A 25,684-nucleotide genomic window follows, 5' to 3' on the forward strand; every position below is an offset into this window, starting at 1 on the left:
TTTGGACGGGTCTTCAGACCTCTTATTAGATATCCAAGTGGAAAGGTCACATAGGGAGGCGAATGTAACCATCTTTAGGATTAGATGAGATTACCAAAGTGAGTATGAGCAGAGGGGGCAAGGAGCCCAAGGTCAAACTCCGGTTATGTTTTAAAGTTCAGAGAAAGGAAGACTGGGCCAGCAGCCAGTAATGGGAGGAGAATCAGGTAGGTGCGGTTAGTACCTTGCAAGCCAACTGAACAAAGTGTTTTAAGGTCAAATGTCAATTAGATTTAGCAATGTGGAATATATTGGTGACTGCGTGGTTGAATAGTGAAGACTAAGCCTGGTAGCCATCACCTACCAGATGACCTAACAAGTGTCTAAACTTATCACTAGTCCATACTTATCACACAGAGCCATACTTTGTGTGATACACTGCGGAGATCATAGCATCATCTTATACAAAAGGTTTAACCTGAAACTAATAAATGCTTTAGACCTAACTTCCAGTTTACAGTAAGTGCAAAGGGATAGAAGAGATTAAATTAATGACATTAATTAATGACAAAGAAACATTCAACAAAACAGGCCTAGTTGTTCCAGAAAGTCAGAATCTTGATTGAATCCTACTTTAGCGAGAAAGCTACAAAAGACATTTTGAGGACAAATGGGAAAATCTGAATATGGACTAGATGTTAAATTAGGGAAGCATTACTTTAAGTGGGATAATGTTATTGAAGTTATGTAGGAGAACCCCCTTGTTCTTAGATGCATCATGTATGCGTTCTTTGAAGCAGTTAAAAATATACATATAAAGCAAATATGGCAAAGTAACTGTTCCCTTTAAGTGGATCGTTGGACCAATCTTTCAGCTTTTATGTTTTGACTTTTTTCCTAATAAAAAAATTTGGTGACAATAAAATATACCCAACTGAAAAAAAAATTTGGTGACAAAAGGAGCGCGGAGGGGGAAGAAGATTGGAAATTTAGAAAATCCTTGAGTTCTGCTTCAAAGGTTATAGAACAGAAAAATAGGTAATAGCTAGAGAGAGATTACAGGATCAAAAGACTTTTAATAGCATGTTTATTATGCTTATGGGAATGATCTAGGAGACAGAAAGGAAACGGAGGCAGGAGAGCACTGCTGGCCCTGTCTTTGAATGAGCTAATGCTCCTCAGCTAGGGCAGAGGCAGGAGCAGAGAACTGGAGCCCCACCAGTGAGCAGACAAGGACAGGCTCATGAGGTGCGTGAGCAGGATATTCACTTATTAACACCGATTACTGTGTAATTGTGAAGTAAGGGAGTAAAGAGAACCCTAACAAGGCAACTATTGTATATTCACTGCCAACCCTAGCTGCTTGGATCAGCTGGGGAGCATATTTAAATAGATTCCAGCTCTTCCCTCCCCACTTCTTTAGTCTTCTAAAGCAGTCTCTGTGGGTAGAACCTGGGAAAGCGCTCCAGTTAATACTGCTCATGCAGTCAGTGTCTCATTTGGAAACCATTTTCTGTAGAGATATAAGGTCTTGCCATAGGCCAAAGATAGCTTTGATATTTTAAACCTACAATCTATTTTTTTCAGATTGCCTGTGCCTATTTTTCCTAATACAAAGAACTATACCTGGTGATGTGTCTTGTTAATAGCGACTTACTGAACACATTACAGTAACCTGAGTACAGCACCACACCAGCACTGGCTTTTACTGTAAAAGGATAAGATGACTGTTTGTTAGCACACTAAATTCTGAAGATACTTACTTACTAGAAGCAGTTTTAGGGCTCTTTGGGAACTCAAAGTGTGGCTGGTTATTTGCACTAATGACCACCTACTGGGTCCGTCTAAATCTTGGATTAACTACATCCAAGAAGTTGCCCACATTTTTTATTTTCTGAAATTACCTCACACACTACTTAAAATCAGTACGCAGCCTATGAGCTAGGACTTTTTGCTAAGGTGGACAGCAGAAACTTGGCTGTGGAGGAAATTTTGTTCTTGATCAAAGCTGAATCTAGAATTAAAACATATTACTTGTGGCTCCATTCAGATTGCCAGCACCGATTTCCTTTTAGCATATCTTGCCCGGTAAATATAAAAACCAGCTCTTTTATAAATTTAAATCTACATAAAAATTCACACATGCTTATTATATAAAAGAATGTTCACTATTTTGGGGTGTGAGAAGGGATAAAGCATATTTACAGTCGCTCTGCCCCCCTCCTCCACATTTAACTTACTGCTTGCATTCTAAAATGCTGTCCCACTGCACCAGCAGGCTGGGGACTGTTTTCTTCCCCCAGCCCGGACATCTGTCAGTATCTGGAGGCACCTTTTTTGGTTGTCACGACGGGGGGAGGGTGCTACTGGCATCTAGTGGTTGAGGCCAGAGATGCTGCTGAACCTCCTACAACGCACAAGATAGTCTCCCCACAACAAAGAATGAATCTGGCCCAAATTGTCAACAGTGCTGAGGCTGAGAATTAGTCCATTAAAATCAGGTAGAATTATCCACGCTACTTAAGGTCAGCCTGCACTATATACCATTGTTTCTCAGGCACTTAAATGGGCATATGAATTACCTGGGGATCTTGTGAAAGCCCTATACCCCTTTTGGCCTTGTTTTAAAGAAAGAATTGGTGAAATATAATCATTAAAGTTAAAAAGGAGGAAAAAAAATTCTTTTTGTATCTTCCACTAATTAGGTCAATTATAAATATTTATGTCCCAGTATATTTATGACTTAATTAGTAGAAACATGCTAATAGAATTTAACAAAAGAATTCACTGAAGTATTTTTCCTCACTTCATCATAGGAAAGCTGTGTTTGGAAAGCATGTATAGAAAGGGAATTAGATGTGCTGAATCATGCTTTCATATAGTGTCCTTTAAAAAAGGTAAAAATTCTAGTTGTTAAAACTGACCTATTATTTAACCTATCATGCAGTCAGAAGAGAAACCATTTGGAGTCAGAACTCAGTTTGTGAAAATAGCACTCAAATCTTAGATTACTTGGTATGTGAAAAGACTGATTTTGAAATCTTATCAATTAACTTCACTGATCCCTGGACAATGCTTACGTTTAAAACACTGGCTTTATTCAAATACTACCCATCTGTACATTAAAAACAAGCAGATTAGAAGTAAATGTTTTATTCTTCCAACTAAATTCCAGTACTACAAGGGCAGTAAAACAATGATACACTGGGAAAAAAATGCAGCAATAAACATTTGTTAAAAAGACTGATAGAATAAATAAAAACTACCAAAAAAGGGTGGGGGTAAATCATATAAACCCATTCTGAAACCCCAAGAAGTCCTGGAGTACAGAAATGCCCTCCTCCTTCGCTATTTCACAGGAAGCACTGAAGGCTATTTGCTTAATAATGTCCTGGGATTACACTCTACATTATTAATAACTGGTTACAGCTTGGTTGTAGTGCACAATTAAAATCACACTAACTTCATCTGAATTGTCATTCTACAGTTTTATTTACACAACCAGTGAAGGGCATGTTCTTAGAATACCAGCTTTAATCCTTTCCAAACATTAATATAAGAAGCCAAATTGTAATGATACAGCAAATGAGGCCACTGGCATTAATACAGGTAGCAAAGGTCCACATCCGGGTGGTACTGACATCAAGGAAATTTCCAAAACCGGTTGCTGCCTAGGAGTGGTTGCCACTGACGAAAGCTTGAAACAACCTGTATTCACAGGGGGTATTGGCATTGCTGCATGTTGTAACTGGGACCTCTTGCAACAACGCAACAAGGAACAAGGCAGCCCACAAATGCAGAAAACATGATTCATGAAACATCTAAAGGGAGAAAAAAGGAAAATTAGGGCTAAGTTTAGGTCAAAATTTAAACACATGCCAAATCTTCATCCCTAATATTTTGCCCCTAGGTATTTAAGTAACCAAAAGTAAGCCTTAGTAAAGTTTTCCTGCCTGTTTCCCTCCAAACTTTTTCTCCATGATTTTGTTAAATTCTCTTCTTGGGTATGAAGATAATTATAATAAACTATAATTATAACAAAAGTCTTCTCCGTAAAAGACTGTCTTGTTTTTGGTTTAAAGATGAAATACTTACAACTAGCAGGCTGTTCTCCATATCGTCGCATTATTTGATCATGCGTGAACTTCACAAATGCATCATATTGTTCTATAAATAAAGATAAACATCAATTACATGATTTGCAAAAATGCCCTCTTCTCTAATATATTAGAGCCACACAAACTGCAAAGTCCAATATATATAGTGAGACAATTCTAAGCTGGCACTTAATCAGACACAAAACCTCAGTAATAATAGTTTATCAGATGGAAAGAGCATGGAGCTTAGTCAGGAAACCTACATTTGTTCAAATCACACAACCTCATGTATAGGCTGGGTGGGGCTTATTTCTTAACCTATTAAATTTAAAGGGCTTGAAATAACAAGATATATTTCTCCTCTGAAAGTTATTATAAGTGGTCTATGAATGGCAACTTACTGCAATGAGGGGAAACACGACAACAAAAGCGTAGCAAAATATATGATACATCCATACATCCAAAATATGATACATCCACCTGTAACCTAATCAGGTGCCACAGAAAAAGATGTTATAAAACTAAGCAAATCCTCTCACCTGTGTTAGCATCGTGATTGATTTAACTCCTTAATCAAGAAGTTTACAATATCAGTATCCAGTAAAAATCTGGCTTAAAAGTCCAGGGGGAAATTCTGATTAAGTTACCATACATAATATATTTACTACATTTAAATTACTAAATTTTATGGGAAAAAATTTTTTTTGGATAATTTAAAGAAGACTGCAGCAGCTTGATACTCTAAAATTAGGTACACAGTGCCAGTTAGATTACTTCAAGTGTCCAGAACTGATGGCAAAATTATAAAAGATACAAAGTCAAAAAACCCACAACCAAATTGAGCTAAGTAAACAGCCAAAGCACAGGGTATACCAAAAGAAAACTCTAGTTCCCTAATACTGCTGCTGGTCTACATGGCTAACATACTATTTCTTAAGGTCACTAAGGAGGACCACGAGCTATAGGAAAGTTCATTTCCTTTCTTGAATTGAAATTCTCTGGTTCTTAGAAAATACCCTGTACCAGTGTATAGAAAGGGTAATTTAACTGATGTGAAGTGTATGTGGGAAAGAATGCATTTCTTAGGATGAGTTTCTGGGAGACTCTAAAACTCATCTCATACCTGCAAGTTTTGTGTTCAATATTTCTTCATACTCTTCTCGAACTTTCTCTTCACGCTCTTTCAATAAACGTTCACAGATCATCCCAACCTGCCGTAGAGTGAATAAGGGCTGCTCTTTTTTTAATGGTGAGGAGGCTGCTGATGGAGTCCCTATGTACAACATGAACAACAACAAAAACCGCACCAGATTTAGAGCCATCACAGAAAGCATCATCTAACTGAGGAGGTTTCACTTGGATGTTTTCAATGCTTATATATCAATAAAAGCATTTTTCTATCAGCTTTTAGCACAGCATCTCCCTAGTCTTAAAACAGGTTTAATCCTATCAGCTTATGGCTTTGGAAGAACACAGCAAGATGTATGCCATCAAATATAAGGGGGAAAATGTGTGAAGGTGAGTGGAGACAATGTGACAAGATACAAACTTAATTTTTTGTTTTTAAATTAATGATATCAGCTAGGAGAGACTTTATAAAAAGAAATACTGAGAATATATCCCTAATATTCAACATTAAATTTCACGGTTCAGCATCCTTAAAGATTATAATGTAGCAGCCACTTAGTAGCAGTTTCTTCAGAATGCATTCCTCTTAAAAGTATTACTTAAGGCACTCTGATTTTCCAAAAACATTCCTCTTTTCTTGAAAAGAACATCTGAAATTAATCTTTGCGAACTCAGGATTATGATAGTCATCCACGGTAACACTGCTGCAAGTATTCTAGACACACACAAATACACACTTTTGCTATCAATTGTTTGTCCTGTTTATCTGCCCCAATTCCTCTTTTCACTTGCTCCTTGTAACTTGCATGACTGGGACCACTATGTCCAAAAAAAAAGAAGTATGTTTGTTTGTGCTGTGTCTACCAACAAGCTGTTAACAGAATACCAGAATCCTTGTATTCTGGTATACAAGAATAAACTATACCAGCTTCAGTCCACAGCTACTAAAAAGTAAGCCTCTATCTTTATTTACTTTCAAATCCGCAGCTTTGTTAGTTGAGACTGCCAGTTCATTGATATTCTAAGAAGTGATGAATTATGATGAGCTTGGTTCCCGCTGAGGGTAGAGTCTTGTCTCTACCCTCACCTCCCCTTACCAAAGTTTCACCCACTTATACCTGGCCCCCCAAATTGGCAGGAATACTGCAGAATTTAGTTCTGAACAATTTCATGTTTCCTAATCTAATTTTATTTGACTGTTTTATAGCCTGTGAATGTTTGTTCTGTTATTCTGCCTGGTTTTCCTATCCCTGCTGGGAGGGAAGGGAAGGCAAGGCAAGCAGGCAACTACTGTCACACAAAAAACTATGTTCGCTGAGAACTTTACTAAAGTAAGAACCATTTTTGATGGCTCTTCTTTAGTAAGAAGTTTAACTTTCCCTTCACTTCAAACAGCCCTGAGTTTTACACCTTAAATTTTAGAAAGTGTATTTGCAAACTATTCTCTCCAACAAGAGGCAGGGAAAAACCGATATAGGATCAAAATTATCAACCTTTAGGGAATCTATCCTAAAACACAAGTATGTGAGGGTATACTTTCAGGGACATTTTTGTAAATACTGTAATAGAAATTCTGAGTCTATCTATCATTATTAAATAATTATGGGAAATCCATAAAATGGCATCGTATTCAGCCATGGCAAGGTACATCTATACCTAATAGAGAAACGTGGCTATATCTTTTTTTTTTTGTTTTAAATGGAGGCTACAAATCATAGCATTTATGGGGAAGTCCACTTAGGAGATACTATATACAGGTGGTTGTCTTTGAGTCATGAGAATCCAGGTAGCTATTACTTTTGTACCACATTTTTAAGAGATCATGAATTATTCGTATAAATGTTTTTTTTTTTTGATGACCGAAGGCAACTTGTATTACTTTTTCCCATAATAAGTGAAAGGAAATGTTACTTAGTAAGTCTGTTATTACCTGGTGAAGCTGGTCCGCTGAGGAGAAATGCCTGTGGCTGTGCATCAGAAGTACAACATGGATCTGTCTGTTGGAAACTAGTTTCTAAATGTCTTCTCTTCTGCATGCGCTTATACTCTTGTTTTATGTTGTACAGAATTTGTTCTAAAAGAAAAAAGTCAAAATTTGGCAAGATATAAACTTTCAAGTTAAAAAAAATAGGTTGGGTTCTACCAAAAATATTCTCTTCAAATAATATCTAGAAAACTTATGTTCTGGGAGGAATTAGTTTCAGCATAATGGGGACACTCATTCAGAAAGAGCACATACACACCACCTGGAATCCAGCTATTCTACAATACCATTCTTTCTCAGCACTGACTAGTAAAAAAAAAATAAGTTTTTCATTCACCATAAAGATGAGGGAGTCTGTGAACTGAAACACGTACTTAACTCAGATTCTGAAGAGTACCAAACTCAAAGGTCATTTATTCACCACACACATAACTATTAAACTAACAGGCTTTTTCTAAGACCATAAATAATTAGAAGCAGGGAGGACTATGTAAATACAGGCACACACCTGTGAGAAGTGACAGTAGCAGGTCAGCAAAATGACACAGTAGATGTGAACTAAAAAACTGTCATACATTAAATGGCCAGAGCCATTAATATTAAGCTCAACAGAACTGATGAATATTACAGCATTAGCAGCAAAGTACTGTTCTGAATCTTTAGGGTAAAAACCCATGTAACGTGACTGGTACATAACAGATACTCAATTAAGAACCACTACACCACAGTGCCATTATCTTCAACCAAACCAGGAGTAAACAAGTATAAGGAACATATCCTTCAGGCCAGTATGATACATTTTAGAAGATTTCTAATTCAAAATAGTTACCATTTAGCCTCTCCAGAAAATCCCTCCCTGAGGTTTCCACTCCCATCCAAATAGACTTTCTCACCACCACCATAGTTCCTAAATTAATAGTTATCCACGTGAAAACTACATCCCAAGAAGTTTATTAATCCCAATCCAAAACAAATAACAGGCAATAAAATGTTTCATAAATATAATGGAGTATAATTTCAACAATTCTACAATGATGCAATTTCAAAATGAACTGAAACTCAATTGAAGGCTAAAGATTTATGTAAGATGAAAACAATCCTTTTAAAAAAATTTAATACTAGAGGTGTTTTTTTGTTTTTTTTTTTTTTTTTTAGGTATATACTTCTCATCTCTCTTTTCACTTCATTTCCCAGTAAGAACTTTTAGGGCTTTTGAGAGAGGGGACATCAATCAGTCCCGTAAGCATTTAGATTCTGCCAGTTTCATTATTGTATTGATAATTAGAAATCAAAAAATAAAAAGCTGCAAAAGATATATCCAGTGAAGATTTCATTTATGTAAATGTTGTGTGTAAACAAATCCATTTTACATATACACGAATGCGAACTCACACATTGGAATAACTAACCTCAGGATGGTTGTGTGAATGTCTGTATTTAATATTTTTCAGAATGTTATCATTTGTTTATACTAAACATGGTCATGTTCACTCCTTTTCCATTTATGTGAAATTGTTTATAATTTAAAAACAAAGTTACCAGTGTGAAATAAAATGGCTGTCTATTGACCAGGTAAGCACCTTGATAGAAAACAGGATTCCTAAGATTCACAGAGGTGACCAATAAAACTAGTGCAACATCCTATACCAACCAGGTCAGGCTCACATATCCTCATTTTTCTTAAATAACAACTCTTTCAGTAGCGATATTCTAAAAGGTTTCTAAAGTAATGATGTTTCGATCTCATAGCAAGCTTCACTCATTTATCATTTTATGTTCAAAGCTACCATCATCCTGATCAAAAGTGTCATTCAAAGCATCCTAAAGTTTATTCACAACCAAAGACTTCAAATATATTAGCACAAAGTAACTTTTAACCTTAACCTCTTTTGTGTGACTTATTCTTTGATCACCACACAGCTGTCCTCAGATTATTCTTCCTTTTGCTTCACAAAATCAAGCAAAGTACAACTAAGATGTACCAAAAGAATAGTTGTAACAGACTCAATTTGTTCATCTGAAAGTCTCAAACAAGATCTAGCCTAGGATTAACATAACATAGCTTTATAAAATCGCTGTACCATCTAATATTTAAGAGACATCATTACAAGCAAAGGAACTGTAAGGCATAACTTACAAATGAATTCACCAATTTAAATGTAGTTTGATGAGTTCTGACAAGTGCATACATAGCCCTGGAACCACAACCACAATAATGAACTTTATCACCCCCCAAAAGTTCTCTCATATTCCTATTCACCACCTTTACCAACACCACTGCTACTTATCTGCTGTCATTATAGTTTTGCCTTTTCTAAGAGTGTAGATTTTTGCCGCCTTTCACTCAGCAAAATGCTTTGGAGATTCACACATGATGTTGCATCAACCAGTAATTCCTTTTTATTAATTAGTATTCCATTGTGTATACATCACAACTTAGCCGTTCTTTTAGCAGACATTTGGATTGTTTCCAATTGGGGGCTATTATGAATATTCAAGTACAAGTCTATAGGTGGACAGATTTTCATTTCTCTTGAGTAAATACCTAGGAGTGGAACTGGATGGCCTGATTATATGGTAAGTGTACAGCTTTACTTTGTAGGCAACTGCCAAACCATTTTTCAGAGTAACTGTACATTTTGCATTCCCACCAGTAATGTACGAGTTCCAGCTTCTCCACATCTTTGCCAACACTTGATATTGTCAGTTAGCGCTGAAGAATTTCAAATACTGCTGCACTGCTTTTTATATCTATTATGATACAACTATGTCATCTAAGCCTCACTGTGCCCTCAGATGCTCTAATACTGGTAACGTGATCAACACCGTTATGAAGTGAATGGTCCAATTTAACTTGACCAAAACCCTCAACACTCAAAGTAGCAAAAAGCTAACTACAAGCTTCAAGTTCATGTTATCTTGGTTCAGAGGTATATGCAGTTTTGAAGCTAATAACCAAGAAATCTCCCCAGATTCAATATTCCACAATTCACATTTTAAGCTCAACCTACATATTTGGCCAACTTTAGTTGCTTCCATGCCAGCTGGATACAGGCCTTCCATACATCAATAAAGTACCTATGTCTACTTAGTCTTAAACTACTTAAATCTAGCCATCTCTTACCAAACTAGAATGTGACATTTTACTCCAAGTACCTGTAACTTCTGACATTGTGTTGCCAAAAAAATTTACCAGTCCATTAAAGAAAGTCAAATAAAGCTTCACTAACATTATCAGTTTTAATCATGCAGACTTCATATTTGGCTTATGAAGCAAAGATTAAATTTGCAGCAAATCACTTAGAGCAAAATATGGAGTTATTTTCACAATCTACTTTACAAATGGCTGTAGTATATCCCTTTTCAAAATCCTTAAAACTACATCACCCTTATACTACACGGTCAATCCCTGAACAACATGGGGATTTGGGGGTGCAGACTCTTCCGCAGTTAAAAATCCACATTAACTTGTAGTTGGCCCCTGTATCCTAGAGTACGGTTCCTCCACGTAGGCGGGGTTCCACATCCTTGGATTTAACCACCTTTGTATGGTGTAGTACTATAGTATTTACTATTGACCTGTCAGTTCAAGCCCACACTGTTCAAAGGTTAACTGTAAAATACTTGTAAGTTTCTTGCACTGTACTAGGTTAAGTGAAAGTCAGAATTAGCAAATTTATGACTAATGGCATTTGCATTCTCAAATCTAGTAAATACCATTGAGAATGCTAATAAAATTCTCCGTAATAGGCAGATTGTCAGTGAGCCAGCACTTATTCCTTTGGAATATTAAAATATATATAAAACAAAAACACCTAGGTAAATGTGAAAAGAAAAGAAAGGCCTGGCCTGAGGCAATAAAGCCTGTTTACTCATCTTTGTTGCCAGTGATTACTTGAAAAACCCTGGTCACAATGAACAAGGTCAACAATATAAACAGGAGAAAGTTGATGGGATACAAAAAATAACTGAGTTGATAATGGTAAGAGAAACAGCATCAAGATGGGACTGAGAGCAAAGGGAAAATGGAATTAAAAGCAACCAGAAATGTGTTTAAAGGAGAACCACAAAATGGGGGGTGGCAGTGAGGGGTTGTCAAGTATCTCTCTAGAGTAGAGTCCATAACCATAAGATGTCTAAAACTTGGTGATATGTGAAACTAAACTTTTGCTCCAGACTTGCATGAACTTCCTGTTTTCCTACTGACATAATTACTAGATCAAACAGTAAGGCTTCATTAACAGTTTTAAGTTCAGGTGTGTAAAACCCCTTTATTATCACCTAATATGCTAATTTCTCTATGGAGTACCTTTGAAAACAAACAAGGTAAAAGTTCATCCAAACAGATTTAACTCAAACAATGGGATTAAAAATGAAATAAATCTTGAAAGCCTGTCAGTGCTAGGGAGGAACACAAATAAAATGAAAAATCTGTACACAATTAAGTACAGAAAACCTGCAGTAGCCATTAAGACCTAAAACAGAAACTGTTCCAAATAAAATAACAGACCAAATCTAGAGCTCAGAACTACACAGACATTGCCATGTCTACTTTATAAATTGAAACACACAAGAGTTCAGAGTTGCTATGGAGACCCATCTTTGTAATTCAGCTATTCTCCCAGATCATCTGATCAGAAACTAAAACAGTTCTTATAGACTCCTCGAGGGAACCTTAAGGACAATGTTCTTATCCAGCCAAGAGCTATCTAACTAAAAAGAATGAGCTGATGCCATTTTAAATTTACTTCAAAATTACTGCTATGTCAAAGGAACCTGGAACCAAATTTTTAACATAAGACTGTTAAGTTGTATCTACAGTACTTTAAAAGCAACTGGCTGAGATTCTAAATTTACATTACATAATATTTTACTGTATGAGGCATTCATTTATCTCCTACAAGAGAAGAAATAACTGTAATTACTACAGGTCAAATTCTATTACTTCACTGGAACTATAGTAGCCAATGATTACTTACTTGAAATAAATGGCTCAATTTATTAAAATCCTTCAGGTCTAAGTATAAATTACAAATTAACTGCGCAATGGGAGTCACTAAATGCAAGGAGTCCAACAATGCTCAATCAGCAGGTAGCTCCTCCCTGATATCCAAGAAGTTTCATACCTCTTTTATATTACACTAGATTCTAAAGGGATATATGTTAACCACGCTGCTTTTGTTGTTTACTTCTTTACTATCTGCAAATGTCTTCTCAAATAGCTTACAAGCTAGGAAAATACTGAGTAATAAGAACCAAAAAAAAGAAGTAAATGGTGAAGAGAAAGGGGAAACTGAACCATCCAAAATCCAAAACCCAAATATGCAAGCTACAGAAAGCATCCAGTGCCAAGGCAAGTTTCAGCTTCTATTCCAATTAACCATGGGCCATCAAAACAAGGTAAGGTTTGGAAGGACAGAGAGCAGACTCCTTGAGGGCTGTAGGGCAGCACAATCAAGCTAAAGAAGAAACACTAACACACATTAGGACACCCAAAACACACATATGCACATAAATATCGAGATACAGCATACCTGGAAACCAGTGGCTGCAAAGTGATGATTTAGGAGCTAAATGGAACCCAAAGACATGTCTGGCCTGAATACTTTCTTTTTAAAACAATGTGGCCAACATTTAAAAGTGGGTAATTTTACATTAAAAGTCAGATTTTTGGCTACTGCTGTTGCGAGGGAGTGGCGAGGAGGTATTGGACTATGTGGCAAAATTCAGCTGAAGAGCGGCTGCTACCTTTTGGGCTTAAGTTCTCAAGTGCTTCTAAAGCTTTAATGCACACGCAAACCACCTGGGGATTTTGTTAAAATGAAGACTATGAGGGACGGAGCCTGAGTTAGGCATTTCTATTGAGTTTCCAGGTGATGCTGCAGGCCAGGAGCAAGACTGGAATTCACAAGTCCTCACCTTGTTCACTCATTTTTATTACTTGCCTGAACTATGGGCATTTAAATTTCTATCCCCTGCTTAAAATAATAACTCCTCTACTGTGGCAATTAAAAAGAAAAGTGGTTGGTTTATGTATTATTGGACATGCCAAGAAATGGAGGGGAAGAGAAGGAAAGCAGTAACTGCAGAGATTATTACAAGTACCAAAATATTAAGGATGATCTAATTCATTTTGCCACTCTCACCTGGATGGCTTTTGTCGTTCTGAGACAGACATACCACCCCGCCCAAGCAGGAAAATATTCTGTAAATCAATTTGAACTTGGACCTACTTAAAGAGATTCATTACATGACAGTAACATACATATATTGATTCATTTATATGAATTTTATATTCATTATGTGATTGAAAGTAGACAAATGCATTTGCTTTTCGATTCTGTCTGCTTTAAAAAGAGCAAGACTACCTCTTACGCCAGAAGACACTGACTGGAAACCTACAGACATCTTTTGTTTACCCCATGTATTTTGTAACTTAGTTGTGAATACTTAAAAGTCAACAGATTTTGAGAAAATTCTGACTTCTGGGCGAAGAAAGCCTTCTGGGAAGGTATGACAATAAAAAGTCTAAACTTCCCATGGCTGGACCTGAGAGGAACGGTCTGAACTAAAGATATAAATTAGAAAGTCACCTGTAGGAAGTCAGGAGCATGCATGTGGTCACTTAGGGAGCTACTAAGCTAGACAGGAATGGAGCTGAACCTAGAACTAAAGAACTCCTAAGTTTATGGCCAGATGAAGACAAAAAGCAGCTGGAGAAGCAGCTGGAGAAGTGGAAGAAAACAGTGCTATCGCAGAAGGTTAAAATACAAAAGGTATTTCAAAAAGAAGGGAGTGTCAGCAGTGTGAATGCTGTAATAAAGGTCAAACAAGATGAGGATTGACTGTGTGCCATGCAAGTCATCAGTGGCTTGACAAAAGCTGTCTGAGATACAAATATACTAGGAGTAAGTTGAGAGCAGCCAAAGAAATGGAAGCAAGTAGACTACCTGAAAGCTCTTTGAATTTGGTTTTGAAGTGGAGAATTCTGGATGACTGCTGGAGGAAAATGAGGATGCTTCATTTACTTTATAATGGGAAGCCTGACCATATTTAAAGCCAAAAGCAAAGATCTGGTTGAGAAAATCAGGTAAGGTTCCTTTGGAGAGAAGTGGGATTCTTCCCTCACTATTCATTTAATCTTCCTCAATGATACAAAAAAAAAAAAAAAGACACAACCATTGGTAGTGTTGGTACTGGGAAAAATGAAGAAGCTACCATTTGATGGCCTCTATTTTTTCTGTGAAGTAAAAGGCATGGTTATTCACTGAAAAATGGCAGGACTGCTGGACAATGTAAAAAGTCCCGTTTGAAGTTGCCCTACTGTAACTATCTCCAGCACTCAGGGACAGGAAATGCTCTTAATTCTCACAACATCTCTAGGAGACAGATACTACTATAATCATATGCGTAATTTTACAGATGAGGAAAATGAGGCTTTGCTTCAATGTCTTCTGAAAGGTCATACAGCTGGAAGAAAGTAAACCCGAGCCTGATCTCAGGGCCTAACCTCTTAACATCTACTACCCTCTCCAGTATTAGTACACCTAGCCAATATTCCGCTGAGTACCTAAAGTTAAAATGTATCACAAGGAGGAGAGCGAATTCTTAAAAAGCAGGATGTCAGAATAGAGGGATCCACTGCCACGTATTATTAATACTTCATACACTGAAACGTCAAACTCTATGTTAAGAAGGTAGTGACCAAAACGGAGCATAATTCTCATTTACCTAGAGCCCTGCAATTGCAATCACTGGCTGTAACAAAATAATTATAAGAAATTTTCATGTTACATCCGGGTATTTATAAAAAGGATGCTTCAAGTGTCTCTAAACTGCCCCTGCTGAAGACAGGCATCTATAACTAACCAGAATGTTTTATTGGTGTTTCCAAAGTTAGGAATTACTCTAAATTGGTAGGTCGGCATTACCACACATACAGGACTGATTACAAGACCAGCTTCTGATAATGTACTATTTCACCTTGGGCCATGGATCAGGTTCCCCTGTTCTGTCACAACCACCTAAAACCTCCTACACTTCTAACCAATTACACTGCTTAGACAAGTTTTTCTTCCAGAGAATTATATATCAGCACTAGGAACAAGGCAATCTTCTGTAACAAAAGGCAAAGTTCAAGGAAAGTAATGTTTGAAAAGTTGGCTTTCTGCAATCTTTCAAATTCTACTCCACATTCTATTCTTTAATTGCTACATCAGTTCAATGATACTATTTTTTTTTAAAGAAACAAAAGAAAGAAAATCAACTCTTCCAGGTCCCTCCCTCCAAACTTCCTCCCTTTAGTTTGATCTTTAGATGGAGTATTCTAAGAATTAACATTAACGGAAATGAAAATAAATGCTAATAAACCAAAGTCAGAATGCACATCACAGACTAAAACAGTCAGAAACAGCCAATACATAAGCTTCAATAGTAAAAGTGTGAATTAAGTAAACCAATTTCAGTGCTTAGGTTGCCAAAGGTGAAAATAATGCTAACGTGGACAACTGTCCACCAAGAATTAAAATAGGTATTTTGATAAAGTTTATGGTATTTTTATTCTAGTTTAGCTGCCTTTAAAAAGTATCAGCAGTGGCAGCTCTGTCAGTCCCTGGACAGACTTTGTCTTTTCTTTGCCTAACCAGCATAGAATCTGGAACTCAAATGAGGTTCATAAAAGCTTGAACAAGTGACTTCTAGAGGAAGTATTTAGATTTTTTAATAATGCTGAGAAAATCCAGATACATGAATAGATATAGAAATTAAGTCAAACTCAAAGGCTGTATTACTGAAAAAAAATCACAGTAAAAAAAGATCACATTTTAATAAAATCAAAATGTTGCAAAGCATTTATATTTCAGGATGACCTGCCTATGACATTTGTGACAGATAAAAATTAATGACTTACGATTTGTAAAGGGAGGAAGAAAGCTATACTCCAAGACAAACTACAAGCATATTCTGAGCTGTTTTTCTAGCGCTGGAAGGATAAAAACCACTACCACTACCACTACCCAAAAAAACCTATCATCACAAGAAAGATTACACAATCTGGCATAATGCAAAATTATGATCAAAAGGCTGAAAATAAATATCAAAGCTGACAACTTGACATACACTAGATTTTTAATTTACCTGCAAGCATTCTTTCCCTGCTCAATTATAACTGCAGTATCTTCTCATCATGCAAAAAAAATTTTGTTTTAACTTAAATCATTCAATCCCTTTAGAAATGAAAGCTCAGAACTTCATATTACAAAATATTTTCTCCTAAAAATCACATAAAATCTTTAAAAATGTAATTCTTCGAAACAGCAAATCTCTGAAAATGGTAAAATCCTTGTAAATGGGCTATTTCAAATACTGAAACGCACAAAACCATGTTTATTATCACTGTCCAGAAAGATGAGGGAATACTGAGTAGATTTCAAGCACCTCAAAGAAGTATTGTTCAAAGTCTTAAACTAAATAAATGCTGTATTTCTTGTTACTACTTATTTGTTTGAGTCACAATTAAAAATATATGTTGTCACATATTGTGGCTTTATTGTCACAAAACATCTAAAAAGAAAAAGTGGTATAGAAGGAGGAGCAGAAATGAAATTGGATTTTTTTCTTAAATTTCCGAGTCTCTAAGAACCTTGGGAGATGCCAAGGCTTGATTAATTCAACAAATACATTCAATAAATATTTTAAAACTTTATTTGTGGTAAGACATTAAGAGGGAAAGGATGGCAGATAAGAATACCTCTGGGGTTACTTTCAAACTCCACAAGTCCCATCTATCCCCTCAAAATCCAGGGGACATTCCTTTTAACTAACAGTCTTTGCTAAAAGACTGCCACTGATGCATCACATTTCTCAGGTGTTTAGAAAGTTGTAAAACATTGGTAAGCTGAGTTCTAGAATCCTTATGCTCAGCAGTAAAACTGAAGATGAATCTCTTAAACTAGATTCATTTGTGAAGACCTCTTTACCATCTGCAGATGGTTCATATAGGTTTGAACAAGTATTCCACCCTTGTAGGTAGTCTTCTCAAAGTCAAGAAATTCACTGTGGTTTCACACATGCATAGAGAACATTCTGTGAGTCAAGAGTACTAGCACAGTATTAATGCAAAGACTGCAAGGACCATAAACTGCTGGTTAATTCACTTATGAGTACTTGAAAAGACCCAACCCCAGTACCATTCATTATCTTGTTTCATGAACCAACTATCCAAGAGGTCCAAACTTAACCTATGCTATCATTATTGCATTCTTCTTTACATGGAAAGAGAATCAAAGGTTTCTTTTCTAAGAGGAAAAATAACACAAAACTGGGCACTTCCAATGAATCTCTTATTCTCAACCTTTCAAAACAAAAGCATTTCTATCACTGTCTTCCTGGGTCTATCTAAACACATAGGAAAGATCTATCTGAATAATACCCAATATATTCTCTTTCCTATAAAGCCCTTTAAGAAAACTGAATACATTTATTATTCTCCTTTACATCTTAGTGTATGTCTCTGTGGCAACCATGGTGGCTAGGAGCATTTTCACCTAAAGAAGAGCTAACAACCCTGTCCTCTGATGTAGCCATGTTTACCCGATGTGTTTCTGTGCTCAAGATAGGCTTTCATTTTCCTACTTTCAAAACAAAATAGCTCAATAATGAACACAACTGCATGCTGCTTTTAATGGCTATAAACGTACATGATTATTAAATGCGTAATTCATACAACTATTAAATAAATGCAGCTACATACGCAGTCCTAAATAAAATATCAGGTTTGAAATCCAAAGTACAAAGACCATTAAAAACAATTTATTTGCCAAATCCACTGAGAAACTAGAAGCAACTTAACAGCTGTCTAAATAACCACAAAATATTAAAAACACTTCTGGCTCAATATGAATGACATCTGAAATGAAATGTTGCCTCCTCCAACAGACATCTCATTTGTTTGTGTAGAACCATTTATACTTCATTTAAGCCAGCTGGTGTCTCCATTTGCAGGCATGTATCAATGTCTACAAAACAATCTAAGTTCCTGTAAACCCTTCCCCATTCACAAGCTGCAATTTCCATTCTTGATGGCAAGTTTCCAGCAAATACAATGAGTTTTTACAAAGGCATTTAACTCTTCATCCAACTGAATTCCTAAGGCAGACTACAGCAATGGTAACAAGTCAAACAATGTATATAAAGGTGCCTAGCAAACTCACAAATAGGTTGAGTCCATAGAGGGATCACTTCACTCAACCACTCATTCATTCACTACACAATTATGAATAACGTCGTCTTGGATTTGACTGACAAGTATAATATTTTGGTTTTATTAAAATAATTTTGTTCTTGGGAATGTCACGATAATCTTTTGGCTAAATGATAATATTCTGAGATGTTTCAAAAACCAATCGACAAGGACAGAACACTCAATCTGTTTTCAACTAACTTGCCAGGATGAGTACTAATGAAGCTAGAAGAGGCATTCATTTTCCCAACCACAGCCAATGGTTCCCCTCCCACACACCTTCAGTTGTCATTCACTTTTCCTTTTCCACATCCAGGGGTTATTACAGACCTCACTGCTGACACCCTTCACCAGGGTTGGGCAAACTTTTTCTGAAAAGGACCAGACAGTAAATATCTGAGCTTTGGGAAAATACAGTCTCTGTCACAATTACTCGACCCCGCTATTGTAGCCTTCAAGGGACATGGACAATACTTAAAAGAAAAAAAAAGAATGAGCATGGCTGTGTTCCAATAAAATTTATTTGCCAGCTCTTTCATTTTTCCTGGTATTAAGCTGCACTAGTCTGAAAAATATTGATTTAAATAATAGTCATCAAGTCAAACTTTGGAATAACCTTCCTGGGATGACTAAAACAAAAACAAAAAACAAAGTTGGGTTTAAAACAGATGTCCTAGTTCCTGAAACTACTAGTAAAGCCTCAACATGACTTCAGCTACAATATCAGAAAACACTATATACATATCCAGAGAATGATAAAATCATGATAAATTGTGCACATGCTCTGAAAAAAAATTCACTTCAGTAGTCTAGTTGTATATTGTTTAAATTATATTTGAACTCACAGAAGTGAAAACAAAGAGATTCCATAGAGCCCCAATCAATCTCAATTTGGTAAGCTGCTTTCTGTTCCCAATCCCAGCTACTTATTTCTGCTAAGGACATATGGGTATTCGCTCTTGTAAAGTTTAGGTATGACCACTTTTAAAATAGGAATCTAAAAATTAGGTATTTGGGAAAATTATTTCCAAGTTAGACAACATGAAAACTGGGAAGCTCTCTGATACCTGCACAACACTGCAGCTCCCATTATGACACCATGATTACAAAAACCATTACAGGAGCATGCCCAAAACTGGCCATGTAAACACAAGGCTAAATTAAATTACGTGTAAAGTGTCATTCAAAATCATAGTTAAAAACATAAATTTTAGCAATTCAAAACTTATGCACTTTTAACTGCTTTTCTCTAGTTGAAATAGCTTAAAAAAACTTTTCACAGGCTAAATAAATATCAGGGTGTGGTTTTAGAGTTCAGGATATGATCAAACTTCGAGTAGATGTCAAAAACACCTTGAAAAACAAAACAGCAATATTTTGGAAAATGTGAATCTGAATCAGCAGGCTTAAACGATTCCAATAATTCCAGTCATTTTACTATTACCGTCCACTTAACTGAAATGTAACATAATGTGCAGCCAACTGCATTAGCCAATGCTTCAAATATATCAATGAAATGACCAATTTGCAAAGGATCACAATTCTTTCTGAATTAATTCCCTTTAAAGTGAGAACAAATATAGGCCCTAGCTGACTTACCTTATATGCTCAAGACTATTTTAGCATTTAGATATACTTTAACTCCCAAACCTAACAATGTATTAATTCACACCCCCCCAATGAAATTTATTGCTGGTTAGCTAGAGCTATTTTTAAGTGGCCTTATGAGGTACAGACTCCACAGTATCATTTCAATTTTCAATGACAGCATTTCACTAAAAAGACAAACTCTAAAAATAATGTTAACCACCAGGAGCTCATTCTTGACATTGTTTCAATAGCAAAAAATGGTAGCCTAGGCATTGAGGTCCTCCCCATATATTTGGGGAAGGATATTTTAAAAATCTGACCTGAAAAAAAAAAACAAAACTAAGTCAATTCCAAATGGAAGTTACCAAATGCAGGTAAATACTGCCCACAGATTTTTTTTTTAAGCTAACGATAAAGAAACATGTAAATCAAATTATGAAAAGGCTTTGTCTACAGATCATGTTATTACCAAAGGCTAACACACAGGAAACCTTTGCTTGCTACACACACAAAGGAAACATTTACACTACCAGTCCACAAAAACCTATCTTAAGACTGTGCCAGGAGCACACAAGGATTTTCAAAGTACAGAAAAAAATGGACACACACATGCAGTACAAAGCAGCCAAAAGGTAGTTCCCCACAGTCACTTTCAGGAAATGTCTCAAGATGAAAAGCAAAAATAGTCTTAAGTCCCTTGGAATCTTGGGTTGATTTATTATTCCCAAGGCCTGGGCTTTTTCTCCCAACAGACTTTATCGGGCAGAAATAAAGCACTTCCAACTAAAAGCAACTACTCATCCCCGATTTTCAATACAATTTGCTTTTCATTAAAAGTTCGAGTTTCTCAAGGTCTAGACATATAGTGCGATCAGATTACGGCAGTCGGGAAGAGCAGTTTCTTTGTTGTTGACCCTGCTAGGGAAACAGGTCTTGACTCAGCCCAAGTGGCGTTCTTGTGGGTGATTAATGACAGGCCTAGATCTCGCCCCAGTGACATCCCTCCCCACCCCCTCCGTACTAAAATCAGCCATGTCTGAAAGGGAGGAGGGGCTGCCGCTTCGCCTCCAACCACCCAGTTCCAGACTTGATAGGTGCAACCAATCGATGCCGGGGAGACAGCCACCAAGAGTCGGGTGAAACGCGTGACCCTTCGCTTGCCTAGATTTCCGTGTAGCACCCTCTCTGATCATTTCCGCTTGGGCTCTCCAGACTACGGAAACGCTCAATTCTGGTCCCTCGGCGCAAAGAAAAGGACCTTCCTCTTCCCCACAATACCCGGCGAGGCACGGCCCCTACCCACCCCCCCTCCCGACCCCCCCCCAAGGCCATTCCCATTGTGTCTCCGAGGCTGGAGGAGCTCGTGAAAAGAACTGTGGTCGCCCGAGGGCTCCGCTAAGCATGGGGGCGGTCCGGCAGCCCAGTCCCGCGGCCGCGGCTGCGGCCCGGGCCCCCCAGTCCTCTCACCCCCTCCCCCCACGGCGGCCGCGGGGCCGAGTCCCACCTGTGGTGAGGCGGGAGGAGACATCGCCGAAGGGAGATGGCTCCATTCGGAGATACTTCTGCGGCGAGGTGGCGGCGGCCGAGAAGGAGGCGGCGGTGGCCGCGGCGGCCGACGACGGGGAGGCGGCAGCCGAGGTGGGCGCCGACAATGGCGCACATCGCCTCCGCTTCGGGGACGCCGGGCTCAGCAGCGGGTCGAAATCCAGAGTCCGTTTCAGAGTGGCTCCGCACGCCATGGCCGGGGTGTCGGGCTCGTGTAGGGTCGGGAAGGGGAGGACGAGGGAAGGGGGGCAGAGCGGGGCCCCGAAAAGAGCCTAACTGACCGGCTCAATAGCGGAAAAGCGGGTGGCGGAGCGCCGGCAAGGGGAGTAGAGCCGCCGCCGCTGCTGCTGCCTCCGCGGCAGGGGCAGTGGCCCGGGCCGGTCGGGGCGACGGCGGGAGGGGCGGTGGCGGCGGCTCACGCCAGCCGCGTCGGGGGTGGGGGCTCTTCCGCCTCCTCAGGCGCGGCTCCCCCGGGAGAGGCTCCGGCCGCCCCCGCCGTCCGTTCGGGCTTTGCGCCGCGCCTGAGGCGCTCCTGCGCGGAGACCGGCTCCCTCAGAAGTCTAAACCAGCCCCGTGAGGTGTGAGGCTGCAACGCGGCTCCTAAGACGCCCGAGCAGCGTCAGAAGCTAGAGAGCGTCGGTCGATGCGGCGGGATTGAAAGGTGGCGGTGGCGGCGGCGGCAGGAGCGCCACCGAACACGTCCAGCCGCTTCCCTCTCCACTGTACGACTCTTCCACCCGCCGCCGGCCCCAATATGGCGTCAATAACAACGCCGCCGATTCAAATCCTGCGGCCTCAGGGCGCGTGCGCATGGGCGGCTGGCCACCCCCGTGGTGCGTTCTTGGGAGTTGTAGTTTTTCCCTGTCGGGAGGAATCGGCGTGAAAAGCGATTAGGGAGGAGTCATGGAAACTACGACTCCCGTCATTCAAGGCGCGCGATTCCGAGTTCCGAATTGGAATTTAAATCCCCCTACACAGCTTGAGTGTAAAAGGAACAGAGCGAAAGAGAAAAAAGAAAACGCTGAGAGAGAGTGGGAGAAAAGAAAGTCAACCAGTGCGGAAAGCAGGCTCAAAAAAAAAACCTTTAAAATTCAGGCCATAGTTGTCCTGGTACCGCGCCCACAGTGATTTAACAACCGGGAAATAGAAAACTAAGCCAACCTCTAGAAGTTCAAGACTGACTAATTTCGGTAATAAGAGTGCCAGAAACAAAACCTGTCACAACGACGGGCTAGGAAATGATAAGATTTTGGAACCTATTTAGGACTTCAAGAGAACAACAGTAATAGTATCAGGTTACAGGAACCTTGATTGAACTCCATGCTTTGCCCTTCCCAGGTAGCTGCTTGCATCCACCTACTAAATTCTGCAAAGCCAGGTTTACCCTGTAAATGAATAGGATTTGAACGACGTACAGAACCAAATAGTTTTGCTTTGGATAAAAAGTTGGTGATATCAGAAATTGCACTGTCTCTGTTGAGTAATGGTGTATATCTTGTGAATGGTAAAAATTAAATCCAAAGACACGATGAAATGTCTGGAGAGTAGATATTGGACCCATTTTGTAAGCAGAGAAAAAAAAGTTTTTTTCTAAAAGTTATACTTCTAATCAGGTACCTAAAATAAAAATCAAATACAGGATTAATAAAGTTTTTTATGTGAAAAACTGTCATTGGTCCTTTGCCTATGGAAGCTATCACCAGTCCAATACAAAACTAGTTATCTGTGAATGCCATATTATCAAATGATCATGAGTATCAAATACTGGCTTTCAATGCTTATTTATTCCTGTCATTTATTCAGTAACTAAAAGATGTACTATTTTGTACCATTTTGTCTATTATTCTTTACACCATTTTTGGACAGTAGTTTAATATATTCTTGTTTTATAGAACTGTTCAACCCTTCAAAGACCAGCAGTGCTGATCACACTGCCTGTGTCAACAACTAAGTTATTCTAATTTTAACATATTATACTGTTTGGAAAGTATCTTTGGAAAAAGAGCAGCATTTAATGAAACAGCAGCTGAACTGACACCTAATAAGTAAATTTTTACTAAATTCTGAACACTCCATGAAATCTATGATATGGTGAAAATAACAGACTATACATATTTTATGTAAATGAGTAGGAAAAGCTATGTTGACAAATGGAAAACAAGCAACAAAGCATTTATGTTCCTGGTAAATATTTTCTGAAATTAAGATTTAACCTTAAATTATAGAGCTTACTTTGGAAAAGGATTGTTATGAGTCAAGTTGTGTCTCCTCAAAGTTTATATGTCGAAGTGCTAATCTCAGGTATCTCAGAATGTGACCATATTTGGAAATAGGATCATTTCAGATATAATTAGTTAAGATGAGGTCATACTGGAATAGGGTGGGCCCCTAATCCAATATGACTGGTGTCCTTACAAAAGGGGGATATTTGGACACAGATGGGTAGAACACCATGCGCACATGAAGGCAGAAACCTAGGTGATGCATCTACAAACCAAAGAAAGCCAAAGATTGCCAGCAAGCCATCAGAAGCTAGGAGAGGGGCACGGAACAGACCCTTCCTCACAGTCCTCAGAAGGAACTAACCCTGCTGATTATCTTGATCTCAGTGTTCTAGTCTCCAGACAGTGAGACAATAAAATTCTATTGTTTAAGCCACCCAGTTTGTGATACTCTGATATTAGGAAATTAATAAAGGGGTGGTGGTTATTTGAGTTACACCCAGTTGCCTGGAAAATGAGGAAAGAGTTGTGTGTAAAGGTGGCAGGAGATATCTGGTAAATTGACATTTTAGTCATAATAACTACCCTTGCAATCATTGCTGCACTGCGTATCTGCAAAAGGCTCTCTGTTATGATTAAACAGTGACAGGGCTGGGGCAGCCTTCCTTTCTACCAGTGGCTCAGGAGCCTGTTAAGAAGCTTACAGGAACAAGAGGAGAACTCTCTGATTCACCTCTGTGTCTTCGCCCAGGTTCTCTTCCATACTTGTTGCCTGACTACTTTAAGACTCAACCTTCCCGGAACATGTCAAGGCTGAATTCGTTTTATAGATTCACAGAAAAAGAGACACCTATCTGCACATCTTCATCATTACCCTTCTCACATTGTAATACTGTAAGTCTCTGCTCATGACTCTGCCTCTGCCGCCACTGTATTAGCGCCTTGCCAATAGTCTAGTACCTTGCACACTTCAACAAATACCCATTGAATGTTTCTCAAACATTTTTTAATCACCCTATTCTCCCAGTGGTCCACATTATACTTGTCCCTTGAGATAGATACCAACTAAAATATAAAAGCAACACTTTTAGGGTAGAAGAAAACTGTTGAAGGAAAAAAAACCCTAAAAACATTTCTTAGACTAAAATTAAAAAGAAAAATAATACTTGAAAGGCCATAAATCTTAACATCACCTTAAGTCTTAACAAGTTTAGAAGTGAATTTTTATTCACTTCTAGAGGCAAGGAGAACTATATTTAACACATTAATAAGTTGAATCAGGCCACATGAATCTAAATATATAGTACAGCTAAAGTCTCCAGTGACCCACACAGACCAGAATTGCTCTTGTTGGGACTAAAAGGCCCATAACAAGTTTTAAAGGCTTGAAATATTTAGAATAGTTTTGTGACAATCAAGCAAGTATTTTCTGATTTGTACAATCTCTGAAGAAAATCAAACTGCTTTACCAAGATGCTGGTCTTTGCTTGGTATTAGACTTTTCTAACACCTCCCAAAATATTCCCCAGGATCTGATTCTGATGAGTCATTCTTTGACTAAAGCCAATAAAAGTATACATTACTGGATGACACAAAAATCTCATCATCTTGAGCCTGAAGATCGTCTTTGTACCATAAATCACTTTCAAACAATTTTTCTGACGTCAAATAAAGGTAAATGCAAATATGTAAGGTGGGGACAGGTGTTTGCTGACTTTGCATGTTGAGTTTGAGTAGTGGGTAGGTTCAGCATGAAGAATAGCCATTCTAATTCAGGAGTCACTTCAAATCTATGTTCAGAGCAAGCATTGCTGAGGGCAAAAAAAAAGTTTAATCATTGTGTAAATGAGCGCAGTAGGGAAGAATAGACATTGTAATTCCTTCCACATAACATCTTGCA

At 38.2% G+C, this 25,684-nt stretch overlaps 1 protein-coding gene across 1 annotated transcript; it reads right to left on the reverse strand.

Annotated features, from left to right (window-relative positions):
• Nucleotides 1-3,116: 3,116 nt before the first annotated feature.
• On the reverse strand, nucleotides 3,117-22,306 carry AKIRIN2 (akirin 2). The gene is made up of 5 exons (XM_082669249.1): nucleotides 21,522-22,306; nucleotides 7,135-7,278; nucleotides 5,200-5,349; nucleotides 4,075-4,146; nucleotides 3,117-3,800 (listed from the first exon to the last, which is right to left on the reverse strand). Exons 1-5 carry the CDS (start codon nucleotides 21,754-21,756, stop codon nucleotides 3,790-3,792), a joined length of 612 nt encoding a protein of 203 aa, XP_082525375.1. The 5' UTR covers nucleotides 21,757-22,306; the 3' UTR covers nucleotides 3,117-3,789.
• Nucleotides 22,307-25,684: the final 3,378 nt, after the last annotated feature.

This window comes from Grampus griseus (genome assembly GCF_964374135.1).
Source record: "Grampus griseus genome assembly, chromosome: 13".
Lineage (NCBI taxonomy): Eukaryota > Metazoa > Chordata > Mammalia > Artiodactyla > Delphinidae > Grampus > Grampus griseus.